Raw genomic sequence first — 19,850 nt, 5'->3', positions numbered from 1 at the left:
AGAATAAAGTCATAAATTTAGGAGAAAAAAAGTCGTCAAATTACGAGAATAAAGTCATAAATTTAGGAGAAAAAAAGTCGTACAATTACGAGTATAAAGTCATAAATTTACAAGAAAAAAAATCGTCAAATTACGAGAAAAAAGTTGTATTATTACAAGAATAAAGTCATAACTTTACGAGAAAAAAGTATTATTATTACGAGAATAAAGTCATAACCTTACAAGAAAAAAAGTCATAATATTACAAGAATGAAGTCATAAATTTAGGAGAAAGAAGTCGTAATATTACGAGAATAAAGTTGTAATTTTACGAGAAAAAAGTTGTATTATTACAAGAATAAAGTAATAACTTTACGAGAAAAAGGTAATATTACGAGAATAAAGTCATTACCTTACAAGAAAAAAAGTCATATTACGAGAATGAAGTCATAACTTTACACAGAAAAAAAGTCGTAATATTACGAGAATAAAGTCATTACCTTACAAAAAAAAGTCGTAATATTACGAGAACAAATCATAAATTTAGGAGAAAAAAGGCGTAAAATTACGAGAATAAAGTCATAAATTTACGAGAAAAAGTCGTAATATTACAAGAATAAAGGCATAACTTTATGAGAAAAAAGTCGTAATATTACGAGAATAAAGGCATAACTTTATGAGAAAAAAGTTGTAATATTACGAAAATAAAGTCATAACCTTACAAGAAAAAACACGTAATATTACGAGAATAAATAATAAATTTAGGAGAAAAAAAGCCGTAATATTACGTGAATAAAGGCATAACTTTACCAGAAAAAAGTCGTAATATTACAAGAATAAAGTCATAACCTTACAAGAAAAAAAGTCGTAATATTACGAGAATAAATCATAAATTTAGTAGAAAAAAAGCCGTAAAATTACAAGAATAAAGTCATAAATTTAGTAGAAAAAAAGTCGTAATATTACGAGAATAAAGGCATAACTTTACGCGAAAAGTCGAAATATTACGAGAATAAAGTCATTACCTTACAAAAAAAAGTCGTAATATTACGAGAATAAATCATAAATTTAGGAGAAAAAAGCGGTAAAATTACGAGAATAAAGGCATAACTTTACGAGAAAAAAAGTTGGAATATTACGAGAATAAATCATAAATTTAGGAGAAAAAAAGCCGTAATATTACGAGAATAAAGTCATAAGTTTTACGAGTTACTTTAGAGGGGAAATAGAGCCGTGCTGCCTGTGTGAAAATGAAGAATGTGGAGCATCTTGTGAAGTTATACATTAGTTTAGGTTTCACAAATAAGGAAATACTTAATCTTTTGGTACATCAGCACCACATTATCATCAGTATCAGGACCTTGAAAAGATTGTGCAAAAAACTGTATTGTCCTCTCGCCTGTTTTGTTGCTTGCCAGTAATATGTTTTCCTAATATTACGATTTTTTTTCTCGTAAAGTTATGACTTTATTCTCGTAATTTTACGACTTTTTTCTCGTAAAGTTATGACTTTATTCTCGTAATATTACGACTTTATTTCTCCTAAATATGACTTTTTTCTCATAAATTTATGACTTTATGCTTGTAATTTTACGACTTTTTTCTCGTAAAATTATGACTTTATTCTCGTAATATTATGACATTATTCTCGAAATCTCAGATTCTTTTTTTTCCTCAATGTAGCCCAAATACTCCGTCGTAATATCCTGACAGTAGTGGATGAGAGAGGTAATGTGAAAAAATCATGTGCCTCTGTGTCCTCCGGTGCTCCTAGAGATTTCACAGACCGGAGGAAAACAACCAATCAGAGTCTCACTCGCGAACTCTGATCAAACGGTCAAACTAGGCAGCGCTGATCAATTAATCAATATTCTGTTACCTTTAATGCCTATTTCTCCCCTGAAATGTATTCAGAAACATCTTGTAGTTCAGGGTGGAAGCAAATAATGCCTAGTGCCACGTAAAACATCAAATATATTGCTATGATCACCCTTTACCATTCATCATCGATGAGAGTCCGAGGACAATGTACTTTACTCTATGAGATATTACCTGCTATTCCTATTATTGTCTCTTCTTTTATATTTATTTTTATAGACACAGATGTTCACAGTCACAGATGTTACAACAACAACAACAACTCAAAAGACACAGCTGGTGTGGGTTTAAAATATATTTATCTTCACATTAGGATTAAATCTTAATTTCACATAAAACTACATAATGTGTTAACAAATCAGGGGTTCTTTAATGTTTTCATAATAGTTATGAAGTTAAAGGTTTAAAGTATAAAAAATGAAATTACAAGGTGTCATGTGTCCTACAATCAGGTAAGACTAACAACATACTGTACACATTTTCACAACCTTAAGTCTTGAGCTCGTACATGCTTTCAGGTTGTTGTTTTTGTAAAGAGAGAAAAAATATCTATATTCTAACTTCTCCCAGCAAATCAGCCTTTATTTTCCACTTCCTTAACAGCATCCTGTGGTGTGCCAGCTCCACGTCCTTTACCTGGAAAAAAAGTTGTATTTTTACTATAAAACCATCAATAATAATAATATCATAATATCAGTATTACAATACTTAGTTACAGCTACTTCGTATATATGTCTTTACAGCTTTACATTTTTACATTCCAACTGTCTTACTACAGGTCGAACTCTTCTGAATAAAACTACAATGAGACTTTGATACGCCAGATAAATTCAGTGTTACCTCTTCTTTTGCGTTTTCCACCTTTGCCTTTACGCCCTCCTTTGCCAGCCCCCTGAGCGGCAGGCGGTCCACCGGGTGCTACAGGTGGCTTGGCGGGGCTTTCTGGATCTTTTATGCCCTCTGGTTTTGCAAAAGCCACAGTCACTTTGCTGCCGTCTATCTCACAGTCCTCCATGGCTTCTTTGACAGCTTTGCACTTGTCTTCACTCTCAAAGTCCACAAAACCAAACCTGAGAAACATGTAAAGTAACAAAAGTCTGTGTAAAGAAGACTTCCAGAATAACTGAAAAAACATCAAACACTAATTACAATGATAACAACAGAGGATAACTTTAGGCTACACACCCTTTTGGATCTCCTGTCTCTCTATCTACAGTGACTCTCGCTCTGACAGCCCCTTCAAACGCACTTTTAAGAGTCTCTGCCGTCGTCTTCTCGGCGAGGCCCATCACGATCAATGTTTTTGAAACTAAAGAGGGGGAAAACACACATTATTGTGGTATCATCATTTTCATTACTCATCATGACTTGCGCCCCAGTAGCTCAGGATGTAGAGTGGGCGCCCATATAACAAGGCTGGGCTAAACATGCACAAAAAGCATGCGTGGCCGGCCAGGATTATGTCAACAAAGCAAAGAGAAGCTCCGATTACAACACAGAGAGGGAGAGTGACTTCATCCTCTGCTCAGTAGACGTTACTCCTCTATATCTGTACATAGTAAATAGTTGTTTGCTGCGATATTAATGCTTTGAATATCTTACATAGAGAACCTTTAAACAGATTTTGTTTTTTTACTTTTACTCAATTGCCTGGATGTTGTTGCATGTCCTTGAGTCTGCGGCTGTGTGGTGCTCAAAGTCTTCCCTTTAACCTACAGTAATAGTAATTCTTTCATTTTAATTCCAATGTATATAAAATTGTTAAAGTATTACATTATCAGACATTTTATTACATTAATGGGATTTATTACATTTTTGTCGATGAACAACCCCACGTACCTTTTGTCACCACTGATTTTGCTCCCATTTTGCAGAACTGTACTTTGACCGCCCTTTTGAAGATGATCTTGTTTTTGGATGCCTGCAAGGCCTTTTCAGCATCTGCCGCAGCTGCAAACTCAACAAACGCAAACCTGCAGAGGATTACAGATGTGTCTTGAGAATATTCAAATACTTTATTCATTGTAAAAAAAACGGAGAGTAGGCCAGTGTACATGTACGTACCCTCTTGATTGGCCTTGGTGTTTAGGTACGCTGATACTAACGGCTTTCTGAAAGTGTTTCATGAGGGTTTTTTCTTTCATAGCAAAAGGCAAATTGCTCACAAATAAGGTGTTTTTTGAAGAAGCTGTGAGAGAGAAGAGAGATATGTTGTTAACGTAGGTAAATCGCTTAATCCAGATTTAATTGTTTGATGTTCAGATTAAAAAAAAAAAAAAAAAAAAAAATGTATAGCTACAGTATCACGTCAGCTATCAACAGTACATTTCTAAATGTCGAGGAATTTACCTTTTGTGTCGTTAGCTTTGTTAGTTTCTCCGACGAAGTCGACAATCAAAATCCGGCCTTGGATCTCGACTCCTTGTTTTCGCTGCAGTTCTTTCTTAGCAAAAGCTTTTTTTTTAAACTCCACAAAGGCAATGCTGTTGAAATATAAGGAAATTTCATTCAGTGTGAATTACAAATATCTGATACAGGCATATTTTTATTTCTAAATAATCATAATCATACTAAATGTAAGCAATAATGCATTTTGTGCACACTATTGTATACTTAGGAAGTGAACCGTAATGTGTGTTTTTTAAACTCTCACCCTTTCTTCGGGCTTTCAGTTCCACCAGGAAACCTGACGGCGACGGCCTCGGGGAAGATTTTCTGAATGTCTTCTTTTGTCGCTTCGTACGGGACGTTCTTCAGAAACAAACATCTTTCATCTTTGGCTGACAAACACAGGACAGTCCTCAAGTCAGACATTCACATCATAAATTTATTATTTTAGCAGATAATGAAGAAAGAATAGACTCAATTTTATAGACTCAATAAACGCCCCCTTGTGGTATAAACACACAAGCACTACCGCTGTCTAAAATGGCAGGTAACATAGAATTTAAATAAATGTGTAATAAAACAATTATATTTAGTTGAGTTACCTTTTTTGTCTTCCACTGGATCTTTCACCTTCACCTTGACCTCACTTTTGACCTTTGCTTTGGCAATCTTCAGTGGCTTATCATGCATCATTTCTCCATTTAACGTCAAGCCTTTGGTCAGGTCCATCTCTGAGGCCACATCTACATATGCATGTTTTCTACAACAGCAAAACATTAATATTTAATAATACATTTTGTATTTTAAGTAGCAGCAATATTACTTCTAAGTGGATGAGACAAGCAATATCTAATGCACCTACTAGGTTTCCTGCACATAGGGACCTGACAGTAAAAATGGAAGTTAAACGGTAATACTCACTTGGACCGGTCTAATCTGATGTTTTGAACCAGGAGACTTTGTGCCATGAAGTAATTTGCCAATGAATCTTTGACTTCATCAAATGTCTTGGAGTTGTTCAGGTTGCCAACATAAAGACAAAATCCTGCAGCAAAATAAGACGGTGAAATGTGTGAGGGCAAGAATATTAAACACCTTACAGAACAAAGCGTCTTATTGTGAGTTCATACCATCGTTGATGAGCTTAGTTTTCTTTGTCGGGGGGGTCGCAACAGTAGAGGGCGCCTTCCGTTTCCCTTTCACTGCAACCAAATAAAAGATATTAGAACTGTGTCATAACTTAAGTGAGTACAAATAGCAAACTGTGCAGGATGCCATGTCTCTCCTCATTGTTTTGGTCTTACACACCCGTCATTTATACTGTACTTATTTTTATAACTTCAACATATAAGTAATCTACCACATTGATCTTTGTCTCTGAAACAAAGATCAAGTAAATACTGCCTCACATATTACAGAAAATGTTTACAGTAACATTTACAGTGAGGCAAATCTGTGGGGTTTTTTTTATCAGTTTTCTTTAAGTCAAAATGTTGTATACAAGCAGTTCAGATGAAGTTTCAACAAATTATAGAAGAGGTGAAAGCTTTTATTAATTTCACAGTTTGTTAATGTTGTTTTATCATGTACTAACTCTTGGAAACATCCTTACCTGGTTTCTTTTCAACAATCTTTTGTTCGCCTCCGTTGGTTTCCTTTTTAACATCATCGCTCTCTCCCTCTTCATCGTTCTTCTCCAGGGTTTCAGTTACTGTGGCTGTACTTCCAGCGACAGTCTCCATCGGAGATTCTAAAGAGGAAGTGCAGTTACTTGTACCGCTCAGAATTTCACTAAGGGCCAACATTTAGTCAGTTTTAATTGAACTCTGGTGCATTTCGTTTGGGCAGCTGTGAACGCAGTAATCGTACTCTGGTGCAGACCAAAACAACTGGTCTGAGACTGCTTGCAAGAGGCGGTGTCGGACCGCTTCCAAGCGAACCCTAGAGCAGTTCGATTGCAGTGAGGAGAAAATAATCTGACCTAATTGCAGGAAGTGCACCAAAATGCAGAGGATTACGGGCTGCCTGCGCAGGCATTTGTTGAGATAGACACAGGTAAACATGAGTGGGAGAGGACTGACTTGGACTTCTGCCGAAGTCTGATGTTTGCTTGACATCTGGGCCAAAGAGAATAAGATAAATAAAGTCCACAAAAACAGGGATGTTTAAAACGTCATTCAGGATAAACTAGAGGAGAAGGGATTTGAGTCAAAGTGAAAAAACGTTGGCCCTGCCACCTTCATCACGCTCCACAGCAGACGTATTTTTTTGATTTCGTCCGCTTTAATTTTGCACCATGAAACCGAACCAGACTAAATAGAAAACATCCAAAAGTATCAATTTCACTCTGATTCGTGTGATGACATTTGTGTGGTGTTGTATTTGCAGTACCTCCAGATTCTTGCATCTCTAGCTCCTTCTTTGTCTCTGCACTCTCACTGGGAGCGTCCTCTGTGGAGCCGACTGCATCAGCTGAGGAGATGATCTGAGTCGGTTCTTCTGGCAAAAAAACAGTCACAATTAGATTTAAAGACTGAAAACCAGTAATGTTTTTTTTGCAGCCTCCATTCAAGCCCAAAGAAGGTGTGTGTTTCTCACATGAGATAGATTTTTAGGTGGAGTATCACTTTAAAACTGAGCAATGGGTTACCGCTTTTGGTATCTACACACATATTTAAACACAATACCTTCAACTTAAATGACAAGAAACATATTTGATTAACTATTATTTACAAAACTCATAGCATCTTTAAGATTCAAGACTAACATTACGCCTGCAACATTAATGATGAATGTTTCAGTGGAGGACAAATATTCCTTTTCTGGAAAAAAATAGTCACTTTTAATTCTTGTAAACATCCTTACCACCGTCCATCATCTGATCACTTGCATCAGTTCTCTTCTCTGCATCACCAACTTCTCCTTCCTTGTTCTTGTCATCCCATGATACAGTCACAGTTGTCGTACTTCCTTTTACTTCAATGACAGGGTCCATCTGAGAATCTAAAGATGCAGCTTTGTTACTGGCACGGCTCAGAATATCAATCAGACGTCATGTGTGATGTGTTAGCTGTACCTTGTTCATCTTGGTCCTCCTTCGGAGCATCCTCTGATGTTCCCACTATTGGTTCACTTGGAGACACAGTCTCAGTCTGTCCTTCTGAACAAAATCATATTGAACAATTTAATGTTATTGTCATTATTAAGTCCAAACACGTCATGTTTATTGTAATTTTCCACTTGTTTAAAAGACTTGCCAGTTTTAACGTTGTCCTCTTCTTCTACAACTTCACTGGTGACAACTTTGCTTTGTCTTTTACTACGTCTTGTAGCCTGAAAAAGACACATTAAATTATGACCCTGTGTGAACCAGGCTGCAACTAAAAATGATTTACAATATTGATTAATTTGTCAATTATTTTTTAAATATTTATCAGGGGACTGTGTCCCCTCCCAATACACACACACAAACACACTCACATCCAACCCCCCAGTATTAACACAGAAACAGTTTTTAAAGCTAGTCACCTGTCAAAGACAATTTTCGGAACAGTACTGCAAACAGCACTTTACTATGGACATAAATGCACTTTTCTCTGCTGCTAAACACGACTGCGAATTGGGTGAAACGTTTACTCATTTATTTTTTATTGTTATTTTTAGGTATTGTTTAATTTTAATACTTATTCTATCATTTTTAATGCACTGACGGGAGCTTGGAGAAATAATATTTCGTTTTGTTCTGTGTATGCAAATAATCAGTGAAATGACAATAAAGTGAATCTTGAACATTATCCCTTAAAGTAAGGGAATATGTCCATATGCAGTCCAAACTCCAGAAATATTAAAATTACACTTATGTTGTTAATACAAGCAGTAAGTCCTCCTATTTGAGAGGCTTGAACCAGTTAAAGTTTGTTATTATCCCGTGATAACTAACCTTAAATGAAACTTTTAATTGCTTATCAAAATTGATGTCAAATAACTTCCGTCAACCAACTAATCGATCAAAATCACACCAAATCAGCCCTATTTGAGAGTTAAATGTAATAACATGACCATGAAGTACCGACTTAAAATGAGCTGACAGGCTTACACCAGGTGTAAGTTAACCACTTATAGGTAGAACTCATGATGATCACCTGCTAACCAACTGTTAGCTAACAGTTTGCAGCTAACAACACTAGCAACTGTTAGTTATCTAAAACAATCCACTTAGTGCACGTGGGAGCCTGATATAACATGAATGTAAAGTAAATCTTACTTCTGTCTTTGCCATATTTGGTGTTACAACACTACACGATTACAGGCTGGTAGTCGTAGCCGGTAAGGTAAAAACACACGTGTGTTCAAACTAAAAACATCCACATGTGATGCAGCCACGATTTTTAAGCCACACACTGCGCATGCGCGTCCTGTAGTAACTACGGGTGCCCGCAGGGGTCTATCAGCTTTATGCGATTCATCAAATAACAACAAGTCTCTGGAATCTCTCCTCCTAAAAGAGTGATAATCAGTGTCTGGACTTCACTGCTATGAGCACATATATGGTAAATATTGGGGTAGCAGGTGAATTATGTTAAGAGAGTATATCTTTGGGAGTAATTTACCGCTCAAATGTCATGTTCTGACAGCTAGCTTAGTAGCCAATGTGCTTAATGGTGAACACCCACTTACTTCAGCTCTCCAACAGACTTCATGGTTTAATATTACTTCGTCTCACAGAATAACTGAACCTCATCGTGTTTTTCAAAGTGTATATTATGTATGTATATCGACTAAACATGTATTCGGCTCTTTTAGATTATCTATTTTAGCCCAATATATGACAAATTAGCACTATTTAAGTGTCAGATTCTCCTTTTTTTACATGCGTTACTCTCTCCTATTACACGTGTTTAATGAAGGGAGTCTGGGATATAAGATTTGTCAACACTGGCTTCTCTGTCATATTTTTTTTTGCAGATCACAATACAGCAGGTGGATTATGGCAAGTGAGGATATCTTGGGAGTGTTTTTTGGAATTAATTTACCGCTCAAATTTAATTTTTTTGACAGCTCAAGTGGACACCCACTGTAGGTTAAATCAGCTCTCCACCAGACTCCATGGTATATAAACTGTTTTTTAATATTACTTCGTCTTGCAGAATAACTGAACCTCGTTGTGTTTTTCACAGTGTGTATTATGAATGTATTACGACTCAACATGTGTTCGGCTTTTTTAGATGATCTATTTTAGCTCAATATATGACAAATTAGCACTATTTTAAGTCTCAGATTCTCCCTCTTTTACTTTCGTTACTCTCTGCTTTGTACACGTGTTTAATGAAGGGAGTCTGGTAAGAACTCTGGCTCCTGTGCTTGTTTTTGCAGATCACAATACAGAAATTGAAACCGGAAACGTGGTTCAAACAGGTTGAACTGGACTTCGAAGAATCCGCATTCCGAAGGTCGAGTTACAGCCTCGACACGACACCTCGTCACCCGGGTCAGGTACAGATAAGGTATCGGGTCAGGCCGCCCCTTCAGGAGGCTCTAAACAAGACCAGTATGAGCTGACCACTGGAGGATGTGGTGACTCATTTGATGGGTAGTAAGGACAACGTGTTTCTACAATGGGGAGTCACAGGAGGAACGGTTTCAAGAAGGACAGCTTCATTTTGTCGGTTGATGTGGGGACAACCTCGATCAGATGTCACGTTTATGACAAGGAGGCAAACATCCGAGGGTCATGCACCACCAAGGTATTATTCATCTTACACCACCCACTTGCGTCACTCTCATTTGTTCATTTGTTGTACATAAACATACTATGAACCAACTTTTCCCACTTTTTACAATGAAATAATAATAATAATAATAATATAATATAATAATAAGTTTATTTGTAGAGCACTTTTCAAGCACATTGTTTCCCATGGAAATTCACATAATGTACAACAGAATACACTGAAACACAAATAATTAAATAAAAAACAATATAATGGGAAAATAAAGAAACAAGCATATACATATTCATATAGTTACATATGCACATATATACACATCAGCACACAAGCATACAAAAGAATGAAATTATAGAACACACAGATAGACATGGGGTGCTTTTCATGTGAAATAATATAAAATACATTTTAATAATAATAATAAAAATTACATTTAGAGAAATTAAACAAAAGAAGGGCGTTATGGGGAAATATACTTTTTCCACTCCTTCCAAATTTCCTCAAATTTAGTTTCCTGAAGCCTCATGAAAGTGAAAGTATTTCTTTCCATTACAAATATTTCATAAATTACATCATACCAGTTCTCCAATGATGAGGTAATCTGGTTTAAGACATTTCTTAGTAATAGCTTTTCTAGCAGCTACACTCAATATTCCAAATAAGTATTTTGTTTTAATATTTCTAGATGTTGAAAGTAAAAGACCAAACAGGAGTTCATCCCACTTAAAAACTATGTTTGTACCAAATATAGTAACTAATTCTGTGTAAATCTTACGCCAAAAATAATTTATACTTATAAAATAGTCTTTTCAATGTCTGAAAATCAGTCAATGTCCTCTGGTTGAAAAGGTACAGTATGAGGAGAGGCCTCGATTAGCCAAACCCTTATAGCTTGCATCACTTGCATCATTCCCATGTACACAAACTTATTATTTTGAAACTGATCTTTATTCTGGTTATCCAGGTTGTCGCCTTGTATCCAGAGGTAGGACATGTGGAGATGGACCCAGATGCAATATGGGAAGGGTTTATCTCTGTGGTCAAGGGAGCAGTGCAAGGTACAGTTGCACCATTTCCTGTTGCTGCAACTATTTCAAGGAATTAGACTGGATTGTATAATTTTTCATGTTAATAGGCACACATCCTTTTTTTATTTTCAAAGTGAAACTATGAGAAATGAGTGGACATTTTCAGTTAATGTATTATTTTCTTTTTAATTTATGTTAACTCTTATGCAAATCAATCATTTTCAAAGCAGTTAATAATGATGTGACTGAAACATGAGTTTTATATTCACTTAAGCCTTAACTTTTTTTTGTTGCCTGTGACCGCTTAATACAAAGCATTATGTATATGGGACCCCTTGTCACAGGGTGCATGTAGAGTTGTGAGCAGTTCAACTCAAGAAGGATTTAGTTTTAGAGGCCTGCAGACGTTAAACATTACAGTATTTCAGGAAAATCAAAGTTCAAAAATCCAACAAAATTTTGTGTAGCAGAATTTAGTTTTTCATCTTATTCCCTACCCTAGTAACTTGCTCGCAACCCCTTACATTAATCTCACAATCACTTGTGTGGATCGTGACCCCAGATTGAGAAGCACTGACAAGTGTTGTAATACTTCTGACATCTGGGTAATAGGTCAAAAACTGTGTAATACTGAGAAAAGTGCACTTTTATGCTTTTATGCTTTTATATTAAAAGACCTTTACTGGCTAAAGACAGACAAACATGGACTGAGATGCCAGATCTTTAGGTACACCTGACTACTGTTCAGTGCAATCCAATAAGCAGCACTGCAGTGAATAACACACTTAATAATCGCATCAGAAAGGTGTCAATTTCAAGGCGGTGTTTATTTTTGAGGCTGTTGTTTTATTGGATTATATTGACATTAGAAACACTTTGGTATCCTGGTATAGAAAAAACTATTCCCTGCATACAAACAGTTGACAAGACTGAAGTGATTTTATCGCCATTGAAAGTCTGTTCAACTCTGTCCTTGCTTTGTTAAGAAACTTATTAAACCCAGAACATGACATTGATTTACATGTGACCTTTGTCTCTGTCCTTAAAAAGCATACAATGATTTCAAAACTCTCTTCCTCCTTCTCACCATAACCGGTTTAATGATGTGTGTGTGCATGTGCTGCTGAACTCATTATATAGATGCAGGAGTGCAAATGCATCAGATAGACGCCCTGGGCATCTCCACCCAGCGTGGCACCTTCACAACATGGGACAGGTAAAATGAATATAATTAATTAAATTACTTCCCAAAAAAGCACATACAGTATAACGCTGTAGACGGGAAACCGTTGTACCTGTTTAAACTTGTCTTCGTAAAGTTTCCATCCTGGCTCCATCCCAGGTTAATTTCACTTCCTCTCTTTCACGTCGACAGGGAAACTGGGGTTCCTTTCCATAACTTCATCAGCTGGCAGGATCAGAGGGCTGCAGACCTGGTGCAAACCTGGAACAGCTCCTGCACATTGAAAGTGAGTCTCTGACTGCTTGTCATCTACTTTTACTGTTGGAAGTTAAGAGATGAAATACTAGAACTTCTCAATTATTTGAATGCAGCCTTGGTAAAAAAAAAAGGTTTTGACACAGAGCAACCGTAGGATCAGTGCTGAATATCATGTCCCTTCATACTGTGTGACTTTGATTGTTTTTTCCGACAACTGTAGGCAATCCATGGCGTGATGAGTGTGGTCTACTTCCTGACAAGGCAGAAGCGGTCGCTTGCAGCAAGTCTTATTGTCTTCTCCACTCAACATGTCACCTTACGCCTCGCCTGGGTCCTAACACACTACAAGCAGGTGTGTGCGTGTGTGTGTGTACTGTATAGGCTGACACTTAAACCAGTTAAAAGCCAAAGCCTATAATCACAGCAAACAGGGAGAGGCCGTATTATGTTATCAACACATTTCTCACTTGTTTATTTCTCCTCCTCATCTTTCTTCTTCTTCCAGGTTCGTCAAGCAGTAGCTGAAGGCAACTGCTGCTTTGGAACAATAGACACCTGGCTGCTGTTCAAACTCACGAAAGGTGGGTGTGGCATTTTTCTTTACGTGAAGCTCAATGTGAATTTTTAATCAGAACAGTACGGCAATATATTACATTTCACTCCCGTCAGATTGTCCAACAGGATTTTAAGCCTTACACAGAATGTTCTTTGTGTTTCCAATCCTATTGTATCACTGGATTGCTGAAATGTTTCAGCTAACTCCTGTGGGAGAGGAGGAGTTGCAAAAACAACTGGGAGCTCAGACAAGTTTTTTTTTTTAACTTTTTGGAAATGGACTTTGTGATTATATTCATTTGTGTCACTGAATCTGTTTTAGGGCAGGTCCACGCCACAGACTACTCTAATGCCAGTTCAACGGGAATTTTCGACTCCTATCAGGTCTGGCGTACGTCCTGTTTATTTACTGTTTTTTTTGGTGTGTGAGGTTTTTTTCATATCACTGTAATGTGACTTTTTTTTCACAGATGTGCTGGAGCCGCTTGCTCAGCTTTATTGTTTCTCTGCCTCTCTCTATTTTCCCCAAAGTAGAAAACACAGGGTGAGTCAACCATTTCCTTCGAACTCCATCTAACACATGAATCACGTCTTAGCCAGTAAAATCTGTAAATCCTTCTTCAGTTGAACTGCTCACAACTCTACATGCACCCAAAGGGTCCCAAATACATAATGCTTTGCATTAAGCGGTCACACAAGCAAAAATAAATTACTTAAGCAGATATAAAACTCACGATTCAGTCACATTAAATGAAACATCGGTCTCAAGAGTTGCTTTTTAAACCGCTTTGAAAATGTCTGATTGATTTCTGTCAGCATAAGAGCAAACATAATAATAATACTGAAAATGTCCACTCACTCATTATGATCAGCTCTGGGTGTGACATGTTATTCATGAAGAGTGTGAGATGATGCATTGTCTCTGGTCTCTCCCTCATGATGCACCAGCCATGACTTTGGTTCCACAGACTCGTCCATCTTCGGAGTCCCCATTCCCATCATGTCGGTGGTGAGTTGTCGATGTCTGAGGCGTCACACGCTCTGTTATCTGCGTGATTACGATTTAAAAGCTTTGATTGCAACCTTTTGATTCCATTTATGCCAGCGTGTCTGAGACGACCTCACCGCCATTATGTTGTAAAAAGGAAATTAAGGAGAGTTATTTAGTTAATCATCTGCAACGAATGTGACAAGAGGATAGCATGACAGAAAGTAGACTTTCCCCACTTTGAAAGTTTTGAAAGTTCATGTGACACAAGGTCTTCCTCTTTTTCTTTTTACTTTTAGTATTCTACGTACTGCAGCTGCCCTTATAAAGTACATACTGTTGCATGCAGTATGCATACAATGTGGACATACAGTTTTGCCATAACATTGCACCTTGAACTTTGACCCTCTTTGCTGTGCAGAGGATTGTGGGTCAAAATAGCCAGAGAAACATGCTGGCTTGCATACTGCAAAATGTGACCGCATGTTGTAGGACATCCTGGTATTTTTTAGGGCCGCCCTCCTCGTAGTCGATTAGTCGACTAATCGGTCGTTTTGGTCTTAGCCGACTAAGATTTCTTAATTTGAGTAGTCGTTTTTTAAGCTATCTTTATGCTGAATGACTTATTTCTAAAAAACTTATGGGCACATCTCTGGTAAACACAACATTTAAAGTGGTGCTTTCATGGAGAAATTCAGTTTTACAGATCTGTCGATTAAATCAACTAATCGATTAGTGGACAACGAGTGTTAGTCGACTGAGAATTTCTTTAGTCGAGGACATCCTGGTATTTTTGGCATACTGCATTTGACAATCTAAGTATTGGGACATACTAATTATTTTTCTGGCATACTAAATAGTATGGTAGTATTGGTATTGGAACGCACAGTAAACCTGTTTAGGGTTTTCACAACATACAAATGACTTCCTCTGTCCCTCTCTGACGTAGATGGCGGACCAGCAGGCGGCCATGTTTGGAGAGTGCTGCTTTGACGTTGGTGATGTCAAGATCACCATGGGAACGGGCACCTTCATGGACATCAACACCGGCAGCAAACCGCATACGTCCGTAGCAGGTAAAGCAAAATACACGCAAGATTATCCCGTCCAGATTTTTTTCCATACGGTCACACATTACAAGCCAGTGCGTCTTCTCTGTAGGTCTGTATCCTCTGGTGGGATGGAAGATTGGCTCAGAGGTGGTTTATCTGGCGGAGGGCAACGCAGCAGACACAGGCACTGCCATCAGATGGGCACAGGAGCTGGGTGAGTGACGAGTAGTGTACGATAGCTCTGATGATTATTTCTTTTTCATCTTATTTGCAAGAAATTTTGGCTGGTAGTTGAATGGTTTTATGAGGATATATCAAAAACACAATGCTGGAATCATTTAAAGGTATCCATTTTTAAGAGATAATCGTCTTTACACTGAAAACATTAGCGAACCTGTACCTGTGTCTGTTGCAGAGCTGTTCTCTGACGTCCAGGAGACAAGCAACATGGCTTACAGCGTCAGCGACTCAGACGGAGTGTGTTTCGTTCCTTCCTTCAGTGGCCTGCAGGTACGATGAGTACAGTGTGCATGTCATACAGATGTGTACAAAACCTTTCGCCCAAAGCAAAACAATACGTGTATTCACTCTAGCTCATTTAACCAATGGATTTACTTTTTTGTTTTTTTATTTTGTCTCTGTGTAACATGGTTGTGTGTCTCTTTTTTTTTCTCTGCCCTCCATTGTGAACTGGCCTTTTGTAAGTGTCTGTCCTGGATGTTCATAGTTTATCTGCATGTGATTACAAAATCTAATGTTTACTAATGGCTGTATAATCAAGAGCTACATACAGTAATCATGTAAAACAGTATACCTGCACTCTTGCTGAGAGATGCTGTTGAGTTTCACTTTAATGCAAAAGACATGAGGTCCATTTCATACATTCTTTTACCTTAGTTTTTTACCCAATCTGTTTTTCATTTATAGACATTTGACCCATTTGTGTATATATTTTATTCATCCAAAGGCTCCTCTAAATGATCCCAAAGCTTGTGCCTCCCTCATGGGCCTCAAACCTTCTACCACCAAAAGTCATCTAGTCCGAGCCATTCTGGAGTCCGTCGCCTTCAGGTGAGTCATTTTGAATTAGAGGTCGACCGATAGGGGCCAGGATTACTTCTGTTGCGTGTCCTGTTATATTGTAAATTACAAACCATAAATGTTGGTGCATAATCTCGGGGTTAGGAGGATCCTTAACCGTGCTATTTCATTTCATGAATGGGTGGTAACGTGGCTGGATTATTTGGAAGAGAGAACGCCACATTGGTAACCAAGTTAAAATAACAGTGAATGATTTCTTATCCTCCCCGTCTGCCTGTCTTGTATCTGGAACAAAGAGCTGTTAGTGTTGAGTTATATATTTGAGAGAGAACTTATTTTCTCCCCCTCTACTTTGACTTTGTGTATAGAGCCTCCATGCAAAACGGTGATGTACGTCCTCGCGTGACTGGTGGCGGCTGTGCAGCCATCGGCCACTATCGGAGCCCAGTTTCGGCCAAACCCATTAATCGGTCGATCTCTATTTTGAAGAGATCGTTTCTGTTTGACCTTCTTTTCTCATTCATGTTAACTGATATTGTCTCCTTGTACTTGTCTTATTCTTTGCAGGAACAAGCAGCTCTATGAGACGATGCTGAGAGAAACTCAGATTCCCATCACAAAGATCAGGTGCAGTTTTCCTCATCCTATCTGATTGTAGTAATGTAAGCCCTCTGCACATGGACTCAACATAGACATTTGGCTCTCACAACCCTCAGATATCCCAGCTTACAGCGCAATATCTGATTGTAGGATTTTGGATTTCAGCCAGCAAACTGGGCGTAACAGAGTGGACTCTTGTGTGTTACCGTGCCTCTACTAATGCAGTTCAGCTTTTATTGGCAATGCATTACGGGTGTATATTTCTCTGCTACTGTTGCAGCGTAATTGAGTGCACTATCTATCTTTCTTTCCGTCTCAGGATGGATGGCGGTGTTTCCTCCAACGACTTCGTCATGCAGCTGACTGCAGACCTATTTGGCAGGAAGTTATCCAGACGCCAACACTACGAAATGTCGTGTCTAGGGGCCGCTTTTGTTGCTGGACTTGGAATTGGTATGCAGACACTAACTCACACACGACATGGACATGCTTTCAAATTTGAAACACTTTTGCAGATCTGTTAGGTTATAACAGCCAGCAGTGTGAAGCTGAATGTCTTAAAGAGGCTGCTCAGCACAAAGAAGAAGAGAGAGCAGCTCTGTCAGGCAGTTAGACACTTCAATGTTACTCTTTACTTTCAATATGGCTCTTTTGTTTGTCTCTAAAAATATCGCAAGACTTGGTCATGACAGCGAGTTGCATTTGAAAAGTTCTGATCAAAAGTCCTATTTTTATCCCCGGCACTGGCAGAAGGAGCCAAATGAAATGCTGCTCTTTGTTATGTAACCCGTTTTTTTTTTCCATTTAATTATTCACATTATGTAATTAGATTGTTATACATTAGTCAGTGCTTAATCAAATCAAACACAGAAGATGGATTTGTTCTTGTTGTTTTATAACGGGCCAGAAGCAGGTGGTGCTGGTGACTGAATAATAATAATAATGTGAATCATGTGAGAAACATTAGTTCTCTGTGGATCAGTAGACAATAGTGTTGGGAGAATCTGCACCACTTTCAGCCAGTGATTAGTGGTTTGTTTGGAGGCGTAGACTCATGTATCACTCACAGAGCCACATTCTGATTGTATTGATTGTATAGGACTTCCTGTGTTATACATGGATCATTTTTAAAAAGGTTTGTGTTAATGTTGTTTACCTCTGTCCTCCACGGTCACTGCAGGCTTCTGGAGGACCAGGGAAGAGCTGAAGAAGCTGCAGAGCAGCGACGAGGCGTTCTTGCCCCAACGAGCATCCAAGGGCGGCGCTTGTAGCCCGAGTCGGGAGTACATCCCCGTCCTCCAGAGCTGGGAGAGAGCGCTCCGACGCTCCATGAATTGGTACAACAAGCCTTGACGCCGGATGCACACGCAGGGAGATCCAGGGTCTGACCACATAGGAAGATAGAGATACAAGTTTTTAGTCTAGGTGAAAGCAGATGGATCTTTTCCAACAAAATGACTGTTTCAAGATATAACAACCATCAGCTGTGTCTTTGGAAATGATACAAAGAAATGATACGTAAATTATTTGGTGATGGTGACTCAGTGTGCTGCGCAACCTTTAACAGCAGCCACTTAGTCTTTGGGGTGTAAATCACAAGTTTCATCACGATACAATGATACAATACATTGATTCTTTGGACAACGATACGATATTTTCGATAGATTCGATTCAATTTAGGGGTCTTCAATCTACATGAGAAAATATGATGTGCCCATTTAACACAATCAGTTACATTTATATCTATCAACTCACAACAAGCAACTAAAAAATGATTTGACAATTTTACAGAGTGCTGCAGGGATGACGTATTTTATATGCCAACCAGGAAGTCAGCATCACTGGTTCCCTTTACAAAAAGCCAATGGGATTTCTCCGTTGGATTTTGGATTATTGCAGAAAATAAGCTCAGTTCCAAACAAACGTTTATGATATTTACACGCTTTGTTCCGTAAAATAATCTCCACAAATGAACACCATTTCTAGGATTTTTGAAGCGTAAATGCAATCACCAGAAGTGAAAAGCTAACGTTAGGCTATAAACCAACTACACCACGACCTCACGTCACCACCACCACGCTAAAGGCGGACTAATGTTCGGCGTGATGGCGTTTAGTAGTCTCATTTAGCCACTTCTTAGCAACCGCCTCTTTTAAGACACGTAAAAGCTTAAAAATACCCGATATTTACTGACGTATTTTATGTCGTAGAATACAACGTTAAAATCTAATCAGCTCGTGTTAACCACAGACTTTATTTCAGGCATCTCACTAACAAAACATTAAAAAAAACATTGCTTTGAGACGAAGGAACCAGAAGTAGAAAAATGCTAACTCATTTCTGGGTTTAAGGACTCATTCCTGTCGCACTCTATTACTGCGCTTGGACGGAAATGGTGAAACAGATGCGCCATGTGAATTTCAATATATTTTGCATCGGTGATGTTGGATTGTTGTTCACTAAATTGATATATTGATCCAGATCGATGTATCGTTACACCCCTAGAGAGCTGAAGGTCGTACTCTTTGACATAATGATAAAGCACTGATAACTACGGTTGAAAGCAGGATTGTGGGAAAGGTCCAGTAAGGATCTGATCCAGGCCAGAGCGCCGTCAGCCAGCTTCACAGCCTTGAATTGTTGTCCACATGCAGAAGTGGATTTCTTCACACGCTATAGCAACCTCATCCTTTATTCATTCCACACCTCAAAGCCACTGGTGCCTCCTCATATTACAGTATGGTATCCATCTGGGATAACATTTGTACATTTCTTCCCACATGGGGGCGCTAATGACTGGCTTTACAGCTTTTTAATTTATGAACCGCCATAGCAACCACATGAGAATGAGGATTGAAATCATTGATATCAGACTTGTACATGATCCTCTGTGAGGAAAACAAATGCTCTAAATAGGAAGAACATTCAACATGCACAGTGTAGTATTTGCCTTATGAACATGCCTGTTTCTTCTGGATTTAACAGTATTTCCTCTTTGTCCTTTCAAGGAAATATTAGTCTTCTAGAGAAATAATTTTTGTAATCATTAACTCAAGCTGCAGACTTAACACATGTATCTTCCAGCTAAATACAATTATTAGATGTGATGATGATTATGTTTAAATGTGACTGGACCAAAAACTAACTAGGGCTGTCAATCGAGACTGTCCATGA

General features: G+C 38.1%; 2 protein-coding genes across 4 annotated transcripts; one reads left to right on the top strand and one right to left on the bottom strand.

The window, feature by feature from the left end:
- Positions 1 to 2,137: 2,137 nt before the first annotated feature.
- On the bottom strand, positions 2,138 to 8,669 carry LOC119498045 (nucleolin-like). Of its 2 annotated transcripts, none has more exons than XM_037786516.1 (16): positions 8,510 to 8,669; positions 7,503 to 7,578; positions 7,322 to 7,405; positions 7,111 to 7,248; positions 6,637 to 6,744; positions 5,858 to 5,995; positions 5,376 to 5,447; positions 5,167 to 5,290; positions 4,848 to 5,005; positions 4,511 to 4,637; positions 4,207 to 4,340; positions 3,922 to 4,045; positions 3,697 to 3,830; positions 3,043 to 3,166; positions 2,698 to 2,927; positions 2,138 to 2,493 (listed from the first exon to the last, which is right to left on the bottom strand). In XM_037786516.1, exons 1-16 carry the CDS (start codon positions 8,522 to 8,524, stop codon positions 2,432 to 2,434), a joined length of 1,848 nt encoding a protein of 615 aa, XP_037642444.1. In that variant the 5' UTR covers positions 8,525 to 8,669; the 3' UTR covers positions 2,138 to 2,431. The 2 variants fall into 2 exon arrangements, with proteins under 2 accessions (XP_037642444.1, XP_037642445.1); XM_037786517.1 differs by having other exon boundaries at positions 6,637 to 6,741.
- On the top strand, positions 8,670 to 18,323 carry gk5 (glycerol kinase 5). 2 transcript variants are annotated; one of them, XM_037786524.1, is made up of 18 exons: positions 8,708 to 8,795; positions 9,304 to 9,354; positions 9,619 to 9,989; positions 10,936 to 11,029; positions 12,140 to 12,215; positions 12,375 to 12,468; positions 12,661 to 12,792; positions 12,946 to 13,021; positions 13,318 to 13,379; positions 13,466 to 13,539; positions 13,944 to 14,004; positions 14,933 to 15,059; positions 15,145 to 15,249; positions 15,451 to 15,545; positions 16,003 to 16,106; positions 16,644 to 16,703; positions 16,996 to 17,129; positions 17,857 to 18,323. In XM_037786524.1, the coding sequence occupies exons 3-18, from the start codon at positions 9,861 to 9,863 to the stop codon at positions 18,027 to 18,029; spliced, it is 1,596 nt and encodes a 531-aa protein (XP_037642452.1). In that variant the 5' UTR covers positions 8,708 to 8,795; positions 9,304 to 9,354; positions 9,619 to 9,860; the 3' UTR covers positions 18,030 to 18,323. The 2 variants fall into 2 exon arrangements, with proteins under 2 accessions (XP_037642450.1, XP_037642452.1); XM_037786522.1 differs by lacking the exon at positions 9,304 to 9,354 and having other exon boundaries at positions 8,670 to 8,795.
- The last annotated feature ends 1,527 nt before the right edge of the window (positions 18,324 to 19,850 follow it).

This window comes from Sebastes umbrosus, chromosome 12, assembly GCF_015220745.1.
Source record: "Sebastes umbrosus isolate fSebUmb1 chromosome 12, fSebUmb1.pri, whole genome shotgun sequence".
Lineage (NCBI taxonomy): Eukaryota > Metazoa > Chordata > Actinopteri > Perciformes > Sebastidae > Sebastes > Sebastes umbrosus.
Note: the sequence above shows the minus strand (reverse complement) of the source record. Positions and strands in the feature narration are given on the sequence as shown.

What these genes read in the sequence shown, in the direction of transcription:
- LOC119498045 (XM_037786516.1), bottom strand. An exon ending in GGAGGACCAAGATGAACAAG is followed by an intron (nt 7,249 to 7,321) that starts GTACAGCTAACA and finishes CTGCATCTTTAG; the next exon opens with ATTCTCAGATGGACCCTGTC. An exon ending in GAGACAGGAGATCCAAAAGG is followed by an intron (nt 2,928 to 3,042) that starts GTGTGTAGCCTA and finishes CATGTTTCTCAG; the next exon opens with GTTTGGTTTTGTGGACTTTG.
- gk5 (XM_037786522.1), top strand. Translation starts at nt 9,861, where the DNA reads ATGGGGAGTCACAGGAGGAACGGTTTCAAGAAGGACAGCTTCATTTTG. An exon ending in GAGGGTCATGCACCACCAAG is followed by an intron (nt 9,990 to 10,935) that starts GTATTATTCATC and finishes CTGGTTATCCAG; the next exon opens with GTTGTCGCCTTGTATCCAGA. An exon ending in GGTCAAGGGAGCAGTGCAAG is followed by an intron (nt 11,030 to 12,139) that starts GTACAGTTGCAC and finishes CTCATTATATAG; the next exon opens with ATGCAGGAGTGCAAATGCAT.